Here is a 15473-nt window from a genome sequence, read left to right as displayed (position 1 = left end):
TCTCTCTCTCTCTCTCTCTCTCTCTCTCTCTCTCTCTCTCTCTCTCTCTCTCACACACACACACACACACACACACACACACTCACACACACACCTAATTTTAATAATCAAATTAAACAAAAATCTGTGTGTGGAAAAGAATAGGTTTTTGGCTCCTAGTTGTGTGAAGGGCTCTGTAGGAGAAAGGTCATTAGCTAGCCTGAGGCAAGGTCTAGTTCTCTGTCACGTTGGGCAGTAACAGTTGGACATGGTGGTGTTGCTGAGTTCTTGTTGAAGGAGAAAATTAAGGAACAGATGCCAGCCAATGACCACATTGGCTCAAATGGCAAGCCGCACATCAACCTGTCCCTCTGTCGTATCTATGGAAACAGCATTTACTCTTACCTCCACTTTGGCCACCTCATGCATGCGTGGCCCAACTATTTGTGTCCCATGCTCTTGTAAGTTGCATAAGGAGAGTACAGTGAGGAATGAGGTTTGCGTGGTTTAGAGAGAATGAGAAACATGACTTATGGCTTTTGTGGATTGAAATGTGGGGTAGTGGCCAAGGATTAATGAAGCTAATCCTCTCACCCTCATCCTCACCCGGCACCCTCACACGCTGTCTTTAGCACAGGCCTGGGGTAATGTTAACTGCTATAAGAGTGAGATTCTGAGATGACTTGAGGCTGACTCACGCAGAACTCCAAGCCAGAGGAAGTGAAGTCTGTGTCACTTCCTGAAGTGATTAAGAATGGGCTCACTGATGAAGTAACTTTACATTTTAATGACTATCGCTGTAACATTGCAGATGACATTGCTTAAGGGACAAGATGAAATATATTACTAAGAATGAGAACCTGGTGTGATGGCTCATGCTCGCTTCCACTGCAGCATTCAGGAGGTGGAGGAGGGAGGATCAGAAGCCCAAGGTCAGCCTTGGCTACACAAGGGATCTGCCAGGCGGGCACACACGGGAAATTGTAAAGCTAACAGTTATTAGAATCAGTGCAGCACAGAGGCACATGCCTGAAGTCCCAGCACTTAGAAGATCAAGTTCCAAACCAGCCCAGGCAACAGAGGAAGACTCGGTCTCAAATCCCATCATCTCTCCTGAAAAAGAGAGAAAAGTGAAAGAAGAAACAAGCTTGAAACTTCATAAGTACACACCCTTATTGCCTTCCTCAGTTCCAACTATTATTGTGGAAGAAATTGTCACAGATATTAACCATAAAACGTGTACTTATGATGACCTACAAGTGACATGGCTCTGATGCCATTTGTCTTCACTTCCTTCCAGATACCTTCCTATCCAGTGTGATCACAAACATCTTCCTCCCCTGCTTTTCCCTGAGTAGCAGAAGTGGTAATCCAGTCTTTCTAATGGCTGCAGTATTTAGCACAGGCATCTTTCCCACCCTGGAATAATTGTTCATTCTTGATGATGGTGTGGTTTATCATGAGATTGAGGTTTTGTATCATCTAGTCTTGAGTTTAAAGAAATGTCTTCAACTATTTCTTTGAAATTTTGGACTTATTCTCATTTGGCATAATTATAGCATATGTAAGTTTTGAACAGACCTTGGCTTGTGTCAGGTGTGTTCAGCTTATTGGTTGGGTTCTGGCAAGTGGCAAGAACCCAGTAGTAGCGTTCAATCCTTTATTCTGGTGGGCTTGAGTATCTCTAGTTGCCATTCACAGTGCATCCTCCGGTGTTGTGGTGTTCTGGAGTTCCTCCACTCTGGAACTGCTCACTGAGTTATCTCTAGAGGACCAGGCAGGCAATGTCAGCTCTCTCAGCATTTAAGTTTCTTTGTAGGATGGAACTTTTTTCCAGTGAGAACTGTTTGCTACCAAAGAGACTTTCTTTTAAAAGTGAATTTATTTATTTGTGTATATGTATGTGAGTGAGAGAGTGTGTATGTATGAATGTGTGTGTGTGTGTGTGTGTAGATTAGAGGACAACTTTATGGAGTCAGTTCTGTACTTCGACCTTTATGTGGGTTCCAAGGATTGAACTCAGATCACCAGGCTTGCATAGAAAGCACCTTCACCCTCTAAGCCATTTTGCCAGCCCCAAAGAAGCCTCTAAAAGTTCGAAACCAGGTGATATATAACATTATAAGCTACTTCAACTTTCTTATATCCAGAAAAATAGAGTTAAATCTAGGTGAATGGCTAAATAAACTATGATGTTCCTACCTTGTGGACCATTATTGAGGTATGGAGTTGACATGAGATGATTTTTAATTTGTATTTGAGGATGAAAAAATAAAGAACCAGGACATTTCTACTGCTAGAAACTTAATCTCATTTCTACTGCCAGAGACTATAAATATGAAAATTAATACCTCATAAAATATACACTGTAGATGCTTACAGCACAAACATCAGTACATATATATTTAGAGCAGCTGTAATAAATGCACATAAAAGCCTGAGGAAAGAACACTCACCATACTGCTGTAGGGTGAAAGCTGGGGTTAGGCGTTGGAATTGGGGAGTATTTTCTTTTTCTCTATTATTCCTGTATTGGGGGAATTCGTTATACAGTAAAATGGAATCATGCAATGCAAATAGATGTAAACGTTTAAAAGGAATTAAGTTTGAATATACAAGACGCAATTTAGGGCAAAAAAAAAAAAGCCACTTTGAGTAGGATTGGGGTATGATACTGAGGGATCAGATACAGGCACAAGTCCAACTATTTGACTCCATTAATGGGCTCTACTAATTGTAATCAGAATGGCAGCTCCGTGGCTGTAGTTAATACTCTCCCAACGGTTTGATTGCACCCAAATGTCTTGGTTTATTGCTTTTATGAGTAAATAAGAAGAATCCCTTCTGAACACATTATGAGGTATTTAACTGTATGGTAGCTATAACTAGGGACCATACTTCTTTTTTTTTTTTTTTTTTTAATTTTCCTCTCTACGTGCCCGACTCTCTGCAATATCCTTCTCCTTTGCAGATGGTTGTATGGCCCCTTTGCCCAGGACACGCCTCAAATTCACAGACCTCAAGAGACCCAGCTTAATGAACTTGGCCTTGTGGAGGGACCTCTCTTTACACCCTTGCTGAACGTGTTTCCTGATTTTGACAACTTCATTTTGTACCTTCCAGGGTTGCTTGCTAATTGGTTTCTGTCATTTTTTGCATACGTGTTCACTTAATTCATCTTCCAAAGTAACAGAATCTTCATGAATAGAAAACAGTGGTGTATATAGACGTTGAGGAAAGAAATGTCTTAACTTAAAGCCTGAGTCTTTCACTTTTTCTGGATATTTTGGAGAGAGAAAAAGAAGTTTGTTGGTAGAGTTTTACTTCCATGTGGTGTTTGTTTGTTTTGTTTTTGTTTGTTTGGGTGGTTTTTAAGGAGCAAGAGAGAACTAATGTATAGTTGGGTAAGTTGGGAAGTAGGGAGGGCCTAGGAGGAATTGGGCAGGAAAAACATGATCAAAGTATAATGTATAAATATTTTTCAATAAAAATAACTAATAAAAAGCAACCCAATTACAAAGTGAGGCATGGAAGTGAGACTAGCTCTCACTGGGTAGTCAAGGGTGGCCTCAAACTAAGTTCCGGGATTATAGTCAAGCACCGTCATCCTAGTTGACAATGTTTTGAAAGCTGTATTTTCTCCACCTGTGAAAGTGAACAGATGCTTCTGATTTTACAACATTTGGGGGTGGCAAGATGATCTGCAAAGTGAGGCATTTGGCAGGAACTCTGGGAACCAAGAATTCAATATGACTCATATTGGCCTTTATCGTCTGTCTCTAGCCCGCCTGCCACAGGGGTGAATATAATGGGCTGACGTTAGTTATGTCTACAATGGGGCTTAAGTCATTGATTATAATTGTTGGATACTGTGGTGGTAGTTTGTATTGATTGTCAATTGGCTGGGTATGTAGTCATGTTTGAGACAAATCTCTAGGTAGATCTTTGAAGGATTATCTTGATCAAGTTAACTGAAGTAGGAAGACACCTTCTCTCTACTCCCCACCCCCATCCCTGCTGGCACCACCACCACCAACTATGGGCATCATCATTCCGTAGGCTGGTGTCCTGGATTATATAGAAAGGGGAGACCTTATATAGAAAGGTGAGCACCAGAAACCTTCATTCTCTGCTTCCTGACTGGGGATACAATGAGATCAACTGCGTCTTACTCTTACTACCATGCTGCCCTTACCACAATGGCCTGCCCTTCAAACTGTGAGCCTGAGTAAACCCTCCCCTTCCGAAGTTGCTTTTGTCAGGTGTATTGTTGCAGCAACAAGATAAGTAACAAACACAGATGTGTTCATGGATGTGGGTACATTTGGGCTTCTAGAGTGCGGACTGAGGATTACACTGTCAAGTTCAACTCAACTCAACATTTTTTCTTTCAAAATCTCCCTGCTTACTGTAAATAACTTACTTGGAATCTGCTTTCATTCAAGAGGGCTATTCTGTGCTTCATTAGTTATTGAGCCCCTGGCACTTCTTCTTACTTAACAACATATGTGTATTTATTCATGTAGTCACTTATTCATCAAAAATTATAGAATATTGTGTCTGGCTCAGTGGCTAAGAGTATGAGCTGCTCTTGCAGAGGACCTGGCTTCAATTCTCAGGACCCACACTGTGGTTCACAAACGACTGTACTTCTAGCCCAGAGGTATTTGACATCTTCCAGCTTCTGAGACGCTAGCATACCTGTGTTACAAAGACCTACAGGCAGGCAAAACATTCATAAACATAAAAATAAATAAAGTTTTTTTTAAAAAACCCACAGAATGCTATTGTATTAAGCATGATAGTCAGGCATGAAGAATGACCAAGAGCCCACCAGGTAGGTAAATTGTGGAGATTCGCCATGTACAATGGTTCAGAGGTGGTAAAGGAGAGAACCTGCTGGAAGCTACAGGTTCTGGATGGAGGATGTGGCTTGAAATGGGGTGGGTAGTTAAGGAAGATAACCTATACATTATGTAAAGGAGCTGAGATTTGATCATGTTAGAAACTCGAATCTGCAAAGAAATTTGAGCCAGGACACAACAAGGACAAATGTGTGTATTATAAGGAAATTCTCACCACCGGACACCAGCTGGACTGAAGAGAGTTAAGAGGAGGGGAGGAGGAAACACAGAGGCCCCTGGAGAAGTGTAGGGTGAGGTGACAGATTGTTATGTGAAAGAGGAACTCAGAAGTAGAGTATAGCGGACGTGGTGCTTGATTGATGTATTCGGTCTCTGTTATTATCATAGCAAATTACCCTGAACTTCACAGCTTAAAACAATCCAAATTTATTATCTCACAGTTCCATAGCTTGGAAATCTAACATGATTCCTCTAGGCTAAAACAACGCAGTCAGCAGGGCTGTGTCCTTTTCCTAAAGCTTGGGGAATAATCTGCTTTCTTGTTCCCTCAAGTTACAAGCATAATTCAGTCCCTTGTGTGTATAGAACTGAGGGACCCTCATTTTTTCTGAGTAACAGTTGGGGCTCAGCTCCACGTTGCAGGGGCTGCCTGCATTCCTGGCTTCATGGCCCACTTGCTCTGCCTTCATAGGCAACAGGAGAGAATTGGGTTTCTTTCACAGTGACTCTTTCTACCTCTTGCTTTGTGTGTTTGCGTTTATATGTGTAAAGGTGGGTGTGTGTGTGTGTGTGTGTGTGTGAGTACATGTGTGAGTGTGCATATAGAGGCTGGAGGTAAACCTCATATGGCTTTTGTGCTGTCTGTGACCATGGGCTTTCTTGATAGTTTAATTTTAGCTACAAACCTCAGGCATCGAGGCAGGCCAAGTTCAAACTGTTGTTTTCCTTCAGATCTGTCTTCGTCTCGTATTGCATTGAAGTGCCTATAAACTTTACCCAAAGGAGAGCTGGTTATTCTGCATCATGGGCCTGCTAGCCCCTCCATTCATACACCAGCAGGCCCCAGCACACAGATGCACAGCAGTGAAGAAAAGGCGTGTCTCTTCTCTTTGACTCGACTTTCTGAAAACATCATGGAACAATTTGATTTGTACATCATTGGTCAGCAGTCAGTCATGCAGCCACACTCAGCATCATGATGCCTAGGAACTTGTAGTCTTTGTTATGGTGGGGCTACCAGAATAAATGCTTATGAAATGGGAGGGGAACGGCTATTGAAAGATGTGGTGAAATCATGTTATCTGAAACACTTTCTATCTCTAGCTGTTCTTAAAGCTTCTCATGCCTCTGTCCCTAGAAGTTCAGCAGCATTCTGCTTTAAGAAGCAGTTAGTACTCGAGCAAAACCAAAGATTAGATATAATGGGCTTAAACTGTACAGTCATGACTTGGGTGTGTGGATGTGTTCTTTTACTTACTGAACTCAGTTTGTCCAACAGCCCTTATTTCCACTAATGGCAAGGAGTAAGGTCAGTTCACTTCTGGCGTGTGTGTGTGTGTGTGTGTGTGTGTGTGTGTGTAGGAGTGTTTGTGCAAGGGTTTCATGTGCCTAGGCACACTCTTGTAGAAGTTGAAGAAAGATGTCTGTTGTTTTCCTCTATTGCCTTACACTTTGCTTTTAGAGACGAGTCTTTAACTGAACCTGAATCTCACCATTTCAGCTAGGCTGAGTGCTCAGTAAGCTCCCAGGATGTGTCTGACTCTACTACCGCATTTCTAAAGCTGCTGTTATAGGCACGTGTAGCCATGCCTCACTTTTATGTGTGTGGTAGGGATTCGAATGCAGGTCCTCCTCTTGTTTGGAGAGCAAGCACCTTCTTACCCACTGAGCCAAAGCCCCAGCCCCACTTCTGTTTTATACATGAGTCTTCTTTAAGAACTATTGAATACATTCCAGTCTCTCTCTTTTCTCCATCACTGTTTTGTCAGCAGAAGGTGGTCTAGTGAGATCCTTACCTAAGGACTTTCCTGATACTGTTCTGTTCTCATAGATCCCTTGTAATTGGGCACAAGATATGTCTGCCTTCCTCTGGTAGCATCTTAGAAGCCAGGGCACTGTTTTGGGGTTCTTGATTTCTCCTTTGCCTATCGCAGAGGTTGGCATGCAGGAAACAGTTGAAATGTGACTGATGCAATCATGAGTAGGCTTTCGATGTGTCACATAATTAATTTAAATGGCACCATAATGATCTGAAAACCCTGCATAATTAAAAGTCTATTTCTCTAAGGCCCCAAGCATTGTGCTTATAGCTTTCTTACAGCACCCATAATCCTCTGCTCTCAGATACAACGGTTTGCGTGTTTGTCTAGCTGCTCATTAGACTGTCTGCTCCTGAAGCTGCCCCTGCTTTGTGTGCCTGTCAGTAGCGCTGAGGTCAAGAGAAAGTGCTCTTCAATCAGGGAAAATGAGTGAGCCCAAGAGGAGGGGCTGGGCCTCTGGGAGTTCCCACAAGGAAATTATTCCCACCTGGGAAGGAGCAGAGACGATTGTTTTCCCCAGATGCTTAAAAGGGCACCCATAGACACCAGTTGATATTTTGCCCTTTACCAAACCTAAATTTACTATAATGGAAAACATTGCTTTTTTTTATCTTTCAGAAACCCTCCACCCACTTTGCTGCACCCCAACAACTGGTGTGAGGAATTCAACCACTTCATTTCACAGTGAGTATGTCTTCTTCTGCGGACTGCCTGTACAGCAAGGCCTTGACCTGTGTGCCATTCCAGAAATCCAAGCTGTGGAACTTGCTCAGTGCTGGCTGAGCCTGCTAGTTTTGACCCAGGGGTTGCTCTAGTTAACAGTTTTAGGAGCCTCAACAGAATCTGAAGAATGAGGAATTCCAACTGATGCAACCATTATCAGTCTGCATAAGCATGTGGGTCACATGCGTCTGCAAACCTGCTCCGTAGAAGAGGGACATCTATAACTGATATCTCCTCTGGGAGCAAGGAGACACAGAAAATTGCACTTTTTACAGGATGGCAGCTGGATCACTGGGCTTTGCTCTAGGATTTTTGCTAAAGGACTCAAGCATAAGTGTCCAAGAGGGGAGAGGTAGGATCTTTGGCCTAAGGCTTCAAGGTAAGGTGTCCTATCTAATACTCAAAGTATGGAGAACAAGAGGAAAACTGTGCTGAGTGACATGAGCCCCCTGGTGGGAAGCATGCCACCAGGTCACAGGTACTGACACTAAGACCATCGGACCAACAGAGAGACCAAAGGGTGACTCAGTGCTGAGATCGTGGGTTTGGGGCCTGGCCCAGGAAGAGGACCAAACTGGTACCGAATCCATGGAAGATGGAAGAGATTCAGCTCGAGGACTCAGTGATGGAAGGAGAGCCGATTATTACCAGGCACTTCCAGATACTGGAGCTGGGAAAAGATGCCCCAACATCCAGCATTTAACAAGAGCTTCAGAGACGATGGAGGCAGCATAGGATGTAATAGAAGCAAATAACCAAAGCTACTGATAAACAGGATGTAAGGGAGGAAAACACATTTTCCCCTTACTTATGCTTATGTGCAGTCTTATCTTCTATAAAGAGTTATAGTAACAGATCAAGCAGGATCACCCTCTTTAATCACCGTCTAGATCTACAATCTTTACCCACAATCCCTAACTCCAAAGAGCCCCGAAAATAGAAGTTATTTTGTAGTTGAGTCATCCAGCAGCAAAACTTGACCTTATGTGAACTGATGGGGTGGGGCTGGGGGGGGCAACATGTACCCTGAACTGATGAGGGGTTATTTATAGTCATTATCTTTCTTCGTGTGAATATTCATGTGTTTCAATGCAGATATTTTCCTATTCGATGATAGCGTCCTGGCCCAGATCCTTCTGCAATGTTACATAATGTGTAGTGAATGTACCAGTTTGGCTGTGTAAAATTTGATCAACTTTAGAATTCTAAACATGTTTGACCCCAAAGGAGTTTGTACGAGAGCCTGAGTTTGTATTTCATTTCCATTTCAAACGCAATGGAGCTCAGGGTCCTGAAAATCATTTGTTTGTCTAATCCCTCCTGGACACTTGTCATGTCCTTCAGTACAGAAGTCAGGGAACACTACCAAGAGACATGTTGCTGGAAGGTGACTGTCAAGTTAGGGGTCAAGGGAAGACTCCGAGAATGCTAAGAGAAGTAGTGCTGGATTGTGAAGTCTGGGGCCAAGACCGGAGGACACATCCTTGCTCCTTAGCCCAGCTTTGTCATTCTTCCCCTAACTGCAGAATGAGTGGGATTGCCACAAATCAGAGTGGCTGGCTACAGACCCTTGCAAGGTGGACAACACTCGGCTGGGAGCAGAGAAAGGACCACTTCTGAGAGCTGGGACCTACAGGAGGAGACAGAGGAAACTGAAGACAATTTAGTGACTTGTACCACATTTCATAGCATCATCCCAGAGAGGGGGAGGGGTGTTAGGGAAGGAGAAGAGAGAGAGAGAGAGAGAGAGAGAGAGAGAGAGAGAGAGAGAGAGAGAGAGAGAGATCTGGATCCAAAGAATTTCCCTTTCATTCCATTGCTGCACAGATAACCTTGATCAACCTTCTCTGAAGCTGGCCTAGAAAAACCCATTACATATTCACAAATACACCTTCCCACTCCACCATGCTGCAAAGATGTGATTTGACTCACAAGTTCGGCTTAAGTGTCTTTTTCTAAAGAGTATGGTTGTATTCTTGAACCAGCAGTGTTGCTTCCATGAATTTAAGGATCAGCTACGAGGCTGATGGCAAGTGAACCCTTCTATGGTTGTGTTTGATATACAGTATCTCCCTAGTCGTTGTTTCCCATGGGATGCCGATTCTAATCTCGTTATGTTTTTCAACTTTGGTGTTTTCAGTTGTACTTATCCCAAGTTACTTTAGATCTTGAAAGGTCTGGAACACTGGAAAGGAGAGAAAACAGAGAAAACAATGCCTTTGAGTGTGGTGGTTTGAATAAAAATTGCACCCCCATAGCCTCATAGGGAGTGGCACTATCTGGAACTGTGGCCTTGTTGTAGGAAGTGTGTCACTGTGGGTGGGCTCTGAGGTCTCAGATGCTCAAGCCAGGCCCAGCGTGACTATTTTCTTCCTGCTGTCTGAGGATCGAGATGAATTCTCAACTTCTTCTCCAGCACTGTGTCTGCCTGCACACTGCCATGCTTCCTGCCATGATACTGGACTGAACCTCTGAAACTGTAAGCCAGCCCAATTAAATGTTTTCCTATTTAAGAGTTGCCACGGTCATGATGTCTATTCACAGCAGTAAAACTCTAAGACAAACACAAAAAACAATCAGGAACAAAGAAAGAACGACCTCGTAATGAAAACAGAGGGAAAGATCCTGACAAGTTTTAATGAGCTAGGAAGGCAAATGGAAGTTGGGTGATTATGTGTTTTATTTTTAATTTGAGATATGAAAACATGCCATCACTTCCCCTATTATATTCCATCCTCCCACCCACCCCCACTCCTTTCCATCTTTGATACCGAGAATTGAACCCAACACTTCAGGTATGCTAGGAAAGTTCTCTATCTTTGATCTCTGTCAGTCATTAAGTTGCCCAGACTGGCTGGAACTTACACTGAAATCTAGGCAGGTTTTGAATTTATGATTCTCCTGTCTCAGCCTCCCAAGTAGCTGGCATTCTAGGTTTGAGCCACCAGGCCCAGGAATCTTCTGTTTCTTTAATGTATTGTCTTATTCCCTCTATAGCGAAAACACTACTTGTGGTCCCAAGTTCTTTCTTGACCACATGCCTCCAACCCTATTTTCTCCATAGCATCTTAGATTCTTCAACCATGTATTCTCCTATGCTCTTTTTAGCAATAAATCTGAACACTGAAGATTGGTCATTACATTTCACATCTTGGGTTAGCATGATAGTTAGCTTTGACTGTCAACTTTACATAACCTAGAGTCATCTGGGAAGACAGTTTCAATGAGGGATTGTCTACATTTGGTTGGCCTATAGGAGATTGTTTTAATTAAGTTAATCAGTGTTGGAAGACTTAGCCCACTGTGAGCAGCACCATTCCCTAGCCAGGGGATCCTGAACTGTGTAAAAGCGGAACACAAATCAAATTGAGCACAATTAAGCAATCAAGTGACCATGCATGCATCTTTTTCCCTCTGTTCTTGGCTGTGGATAGGATGTGACTAGCTGATTCAAGCTCCTGCTGCTGTAAATTTTCCACAGTGATGGACTATATTTCCTGGATTGTTAGCTAAAACAAACCCTTTCTCCCCTACATTGCTTAGTAACAGAAATGAAACAGAAACCTGCCTGTCATTTCCAAATACTGCCCCCCACCCCCACCCCATGACAGAGTTTCATATGTCTTAGGCTGCTTTCAAGGTTAGATATGTAGCTAGTGGTAGGTAGCCTTGGCTTTCTTATCCTGAGTGCTAGTATCACAGGCATGGACTACCATGCCCAGTCTGGACATGCTTACCAACTCTGCCTCATCCCTAACCCCATCCTTTGACTTTGTGGATGAGACTGCCTGCTCTAGCCTGTTACTGCTGAGCTACCAAGTGCACTGCAACCAAACATGATTTCATTAGGCTTATTCAAATCTGCAGCTCAATGTAAACAGTGACACACCGCGCATTTGAAATGTCTATTTACAGAGCTTCGGTTTGATTTTATACTTACCAGCTCATACTGAGAGAAACAAATGGGGTATGAACAACTCTGGACTCTAAGTCTTTCATCATTGGAGGTACTAGTTGGGAAAGACAATATCTGAGAGTTTTAGTAAAATTTAGGAATCATTCAGATAATTGATTCATTTCCCTTTATAGAAAAAGCCACGAGGGTAACTGCCTAGATTTGCTCTAAAAATAAACAAGGCTAGAAATATCTTCTTTAAAAAGATTATATATTTTTTACTATGTGTGTATGCTTTGGGTATATGAGTGCAGATGCCACTGGAGGCCAGAAGAGGGCGTCAGTTAGAGTTACAGGCAGTTGTGAGCTGCCTGATGTGGATACTGGTAACTGAACTCTGGTATCCTTCGAGAGCTGTATGCATTCTTATCCTCTGAGCTATCTCTTTAGCTTGACTAGAATTGCCCATTTTTGTTGTTATTTGATTGTTTGGGGTTTTTTTTTTGGGGGGGTGTTGTTTTTGTTTGTTTGCTTGTTTTTCAAGACAGGGTTTCTCTGTTTATACTTGGCTGTCATAGAATTTGCTCTGTTGACCAGACTGGCCTTAAACTCAGAGATCCACCTGCCTCTGTCTCCTAAGTGGTGTGATTGAAGGTGTGGGCTACCACTGCCCGGCTTCGTGTTCTCCCTCTCTCTCTCTCTCTCTCTCTCTCTCTCTCTCTCTCTCTCTCTCTCTTTCTCTCTCCCTTTCTCTCGCTCTCTCTCCCTTTCTCTTGATTTATTTATTTGTGTATTTTACATATGTGATGTTTTGTTTCTACATCAGATGAAAGAATCGGATCCTATGGGACCACAGAGAGTTATAGATGGTTGTGAACCACTACAGGTGCTGGGAATTGAGCTCAGGACCTCTAGAAGAGCAGCCAGTGCTCTTAATTGTGGAGCCACAGTTTGATGCTCTGTTGCCATGTGACCTCTAACCCAAAATGGATTCATCAGTGTGGTTCTTAATGTGTTACTTTTCTCATTGCTGTCATGTAACACCTGCAGGAAGCACCTTAAAGGAGGAAAGGTTGATTTGGGTTCATGGTTCGGGGAGCTCGTCCATCATGGAGGAGGCTCCAACTGTGTGGTGGGAGCTTGCAGTGGCTTCTCATGACATGGTTCTCATCAAGAAGCAGAGAATGCTCAGCCAGAGGTGGGGCTAGCCAAAATCCTGGTCCACACACGAGTGACCCAGTTCTTCCAGCGATGCCCCACCTTCAAAGGGCTCCACAACCTCCCCCAAAAGTACCATTAGTTACAGACAAAGCATTCAAAACACATGACCTGTGGGACACTGGGACAAGAGTCCTGGGACTGCTTGCCAGATGATTGGAGGACATGCTGTGGCATCTGGCTGCTGCCTATAGCCGAGGAGGCAGGGTCAGGAGTGCTGAGATATGCTGAGATAGTGTTTTTCAGATGTGTTTCCAGTCTCCTTATTTGGAGTCAGCAAGGAGAAGAGAAAAGAAAAAAGAAGAAAAAAAGGCCTAAAAGCCTAAAATCCTATTAGCAAACCTGTCTTGGAGTTAAAAAGAGAAAAAAAGCAGTCCCCATAACCCCGGCTGGTTCTGAACCTTGGTTGTTGGTGATAATTGACTCATTTATACGAGTTAGTTACACATTTGTCAAAGCAAGCCTCCTGACAGCTTAGTTATGATAAATTAAATGCGGTACTCGCATAAATTCTGCACCGCTCTTTATCCATGTGCTGGGACCCTGCCTGATGTTTTTTGTCACTGCTATAATAAGTGGCTGGCTTTGCAGCGATTTCATTATCAGCCCTTTCCCCAATGGCTGGAGCTATTTGCATAACAAGTCTATCTGGTTCAAGTACCTGCCAGACTGCTACTTTGCTAAGAGGCTCCCCGCAGAAGTAGCCTTTCGATAAGATAACAGTAATTTTCTTTTGTGAACTTCACCTTGGTCCCCAGGGAGGCCTCCTCTCCCCTTTAAGCTCAACCTAATTTAAGACCTTTGGTCTAAATAGTAAAAGTACTTTCCCAACCGGAAGGTGTTTGTCTCTCATACTTTTAGGGTTTTAGTAGGAGTTAGTTTCAGGACATTGGTGGCTTTTGAGATGATTAGTGAGACAATAAAGATGGAGTTCCTTTTGTTGAGAGCAAATCCACCAAGAGCATTCTGATTGCTTAGCCCAACAGTTAATGAATGACACTATGCGATCACCCCCCCATCCCTAACCCCCACCCCCACAAACTGCTGTTTGGTGGCTGCTCTGGCAGCATAGGGAAGTGTTGTGTCTTCCCCTCTGACAACAGGAAGGTTAATAAGAAAAGCCCGGCGACCATCTTTAATGTAAGCATCAGGTGACTTTCAGAAATGAAGATTCCCAAGACCCAGAGCAATCTATACATTCCTTGTTTTCATGAAGAATGAAAAAGCAGAACTGAGGAAACAGAGGGTCAGGCCTCTTGGTGATAAATGGGGGGGGGGGGGGGCTCAGCAAGGTCTGCCTGTCCACAGATTCTCCTCAGCCTCTCAGTGTGACATTCCTTTTCCCAGGTGCAGTGCAAGACACCTGTCACTGGAGGGACTTTAATAGGGAAACTCAGAAGGGTCCTCCCTACTTCTAAACAGACACTGTGTTTGGGGGAGTGTTTCTGGTCCCCTGGTCGATGGAAGCCATTACTTTCCTCAACTAAGTACCATGTTTGAGACCTGCCAGTCAGTCACAGTAGCCTTTTGACAACGCTCCGATAGATATAAGTTGCCCTGAATATCGGTAAAATGATATCATTGGCCTTGAGGAAGGGTGTTTAACTTACTTAACCCTTAAAGACTCAGACCCACATTTACAGCTCTTGCTTTCTCTGCAGGTCTGCCTGAAGACGGGCTGTGTCCTTGCCTGTAGCTGAATTTCCCTCGAGCCAACAGTTCTGAGCTCTTGTCTTTCTCCACTCTGTTTTTCAAGGCTGCTTAATTCTACCTGGCTTTAAACTATCAGTGAACCACACACAATTGTACCTATCCTAACCCAGAGTCTTATGATGGTCTGCAGAAGTCTCAGACTTTTACATCTTGTCAGAACCCCAGGAACCGTACAAATGGTTAATTCCTCCAGGAGCTGAGTGGGTCCACTGTAACCTTTATTTACATTACTTTACACGTTGGTAATTTTAATTAGAATGAGCAGCAGTATCTGCAGCACACACTCTCCATTTTGGATTTATTTAGCCAATGATTAGCTAGTGTGGCTTCTTGAATTAATTAGCATCTCTTGAGCTCCAGGGAATTAGTGGATTAGTGAAAACTCATGAAAAAGGCCGGAATACTCTAAATTAAAACCCAACAAACTCTCCTTTGCCCTCTTCATATGTATTGATCTGATTTTGAAAAATTAGGATTTTCCCCCTTCGTGAGAAGAATAAAGTTATGAGTTTCAAGGTTGTACTCCCAAGAGGTGTCTAATCTAGAGCTCCTGGTGGGTATTTTAACTGTCTGGCAGCTTTGCATAATTATTGCTGCGACTGTAGCCTGTGGTCACATCTTATTGCAAAAGTAGATAAGAAGTGGTTGGGCAGCAGTGGGCCCAACGTGTCCCTAAAATGTCCACTGTCTCTAAATAAAGGGGAGAGCACCTAAAGAGACAGCCATTTGTACGGATTTGGATAGGAAGGTGCCTGATTCCAGAGAGCCAGAGCAACAGCCAGCAAATGTTAAGGATGGCTCTTGTTCCTAACAGCTGCTAAGAGTCTGGAAGGAGAATGAGTGGGACCCACAAGCCCATAGCATAGCATAACATAACATAACATAACATAACATAACATAACATAACATAACATAAAACAACATAACATAACACAGTAGAGTGTCTGAGGTTGAGGAGGGGCTGTTGTAATCTCAGCCATGCTGATCTGGAAAGTAATGGGCCATTGGTAGGGCTAGTGAAGTGGCTGCCCTCTTGGGGTT

The 15473-nt window shown here is 43.3% G+C and overlaps 1 protein-coding gene across 1 annotated transcript in view; it reads left to right on the top strand.

The window, feature by feature from the left end:
- Myo3b (myosin IIIB) overlaps positions 1-15473 on the top strand; it is a 335931-nt gene that overhangs the window by 91061 nt on the left and 229397 nt on the right. The window contains exon 7 of the mRNA XM_028763039.1: positions 7502-7567. Within this exon, the coding sequence (XP_028618872.1) occupies positions 7502-7567 (66 nt within the window). The remainder of the gene's footprint in view (positions 1-7501; positions 7568-15473) is intronic.

Source organism: Grammomys surdaster, unplaced genomic scaffold (assembly GCF_004785775.1).
Source record: "Grammomys surdaster isolate TR1022 unplaced genomic scaffold, NIH_TR_1.0 136, whole genome shotgun sequence".
Taxonomy (NCBI): Eukaryota; Metazoa; Chordata; class Mammalia; order Rodentia; family Muridae; genus Grammomys; species Grammomys surdaster.
Note: the sequence above shows the minus strand (reverse complement) of the source record. Positions and strands in the feature narration are given on the sequence as shown.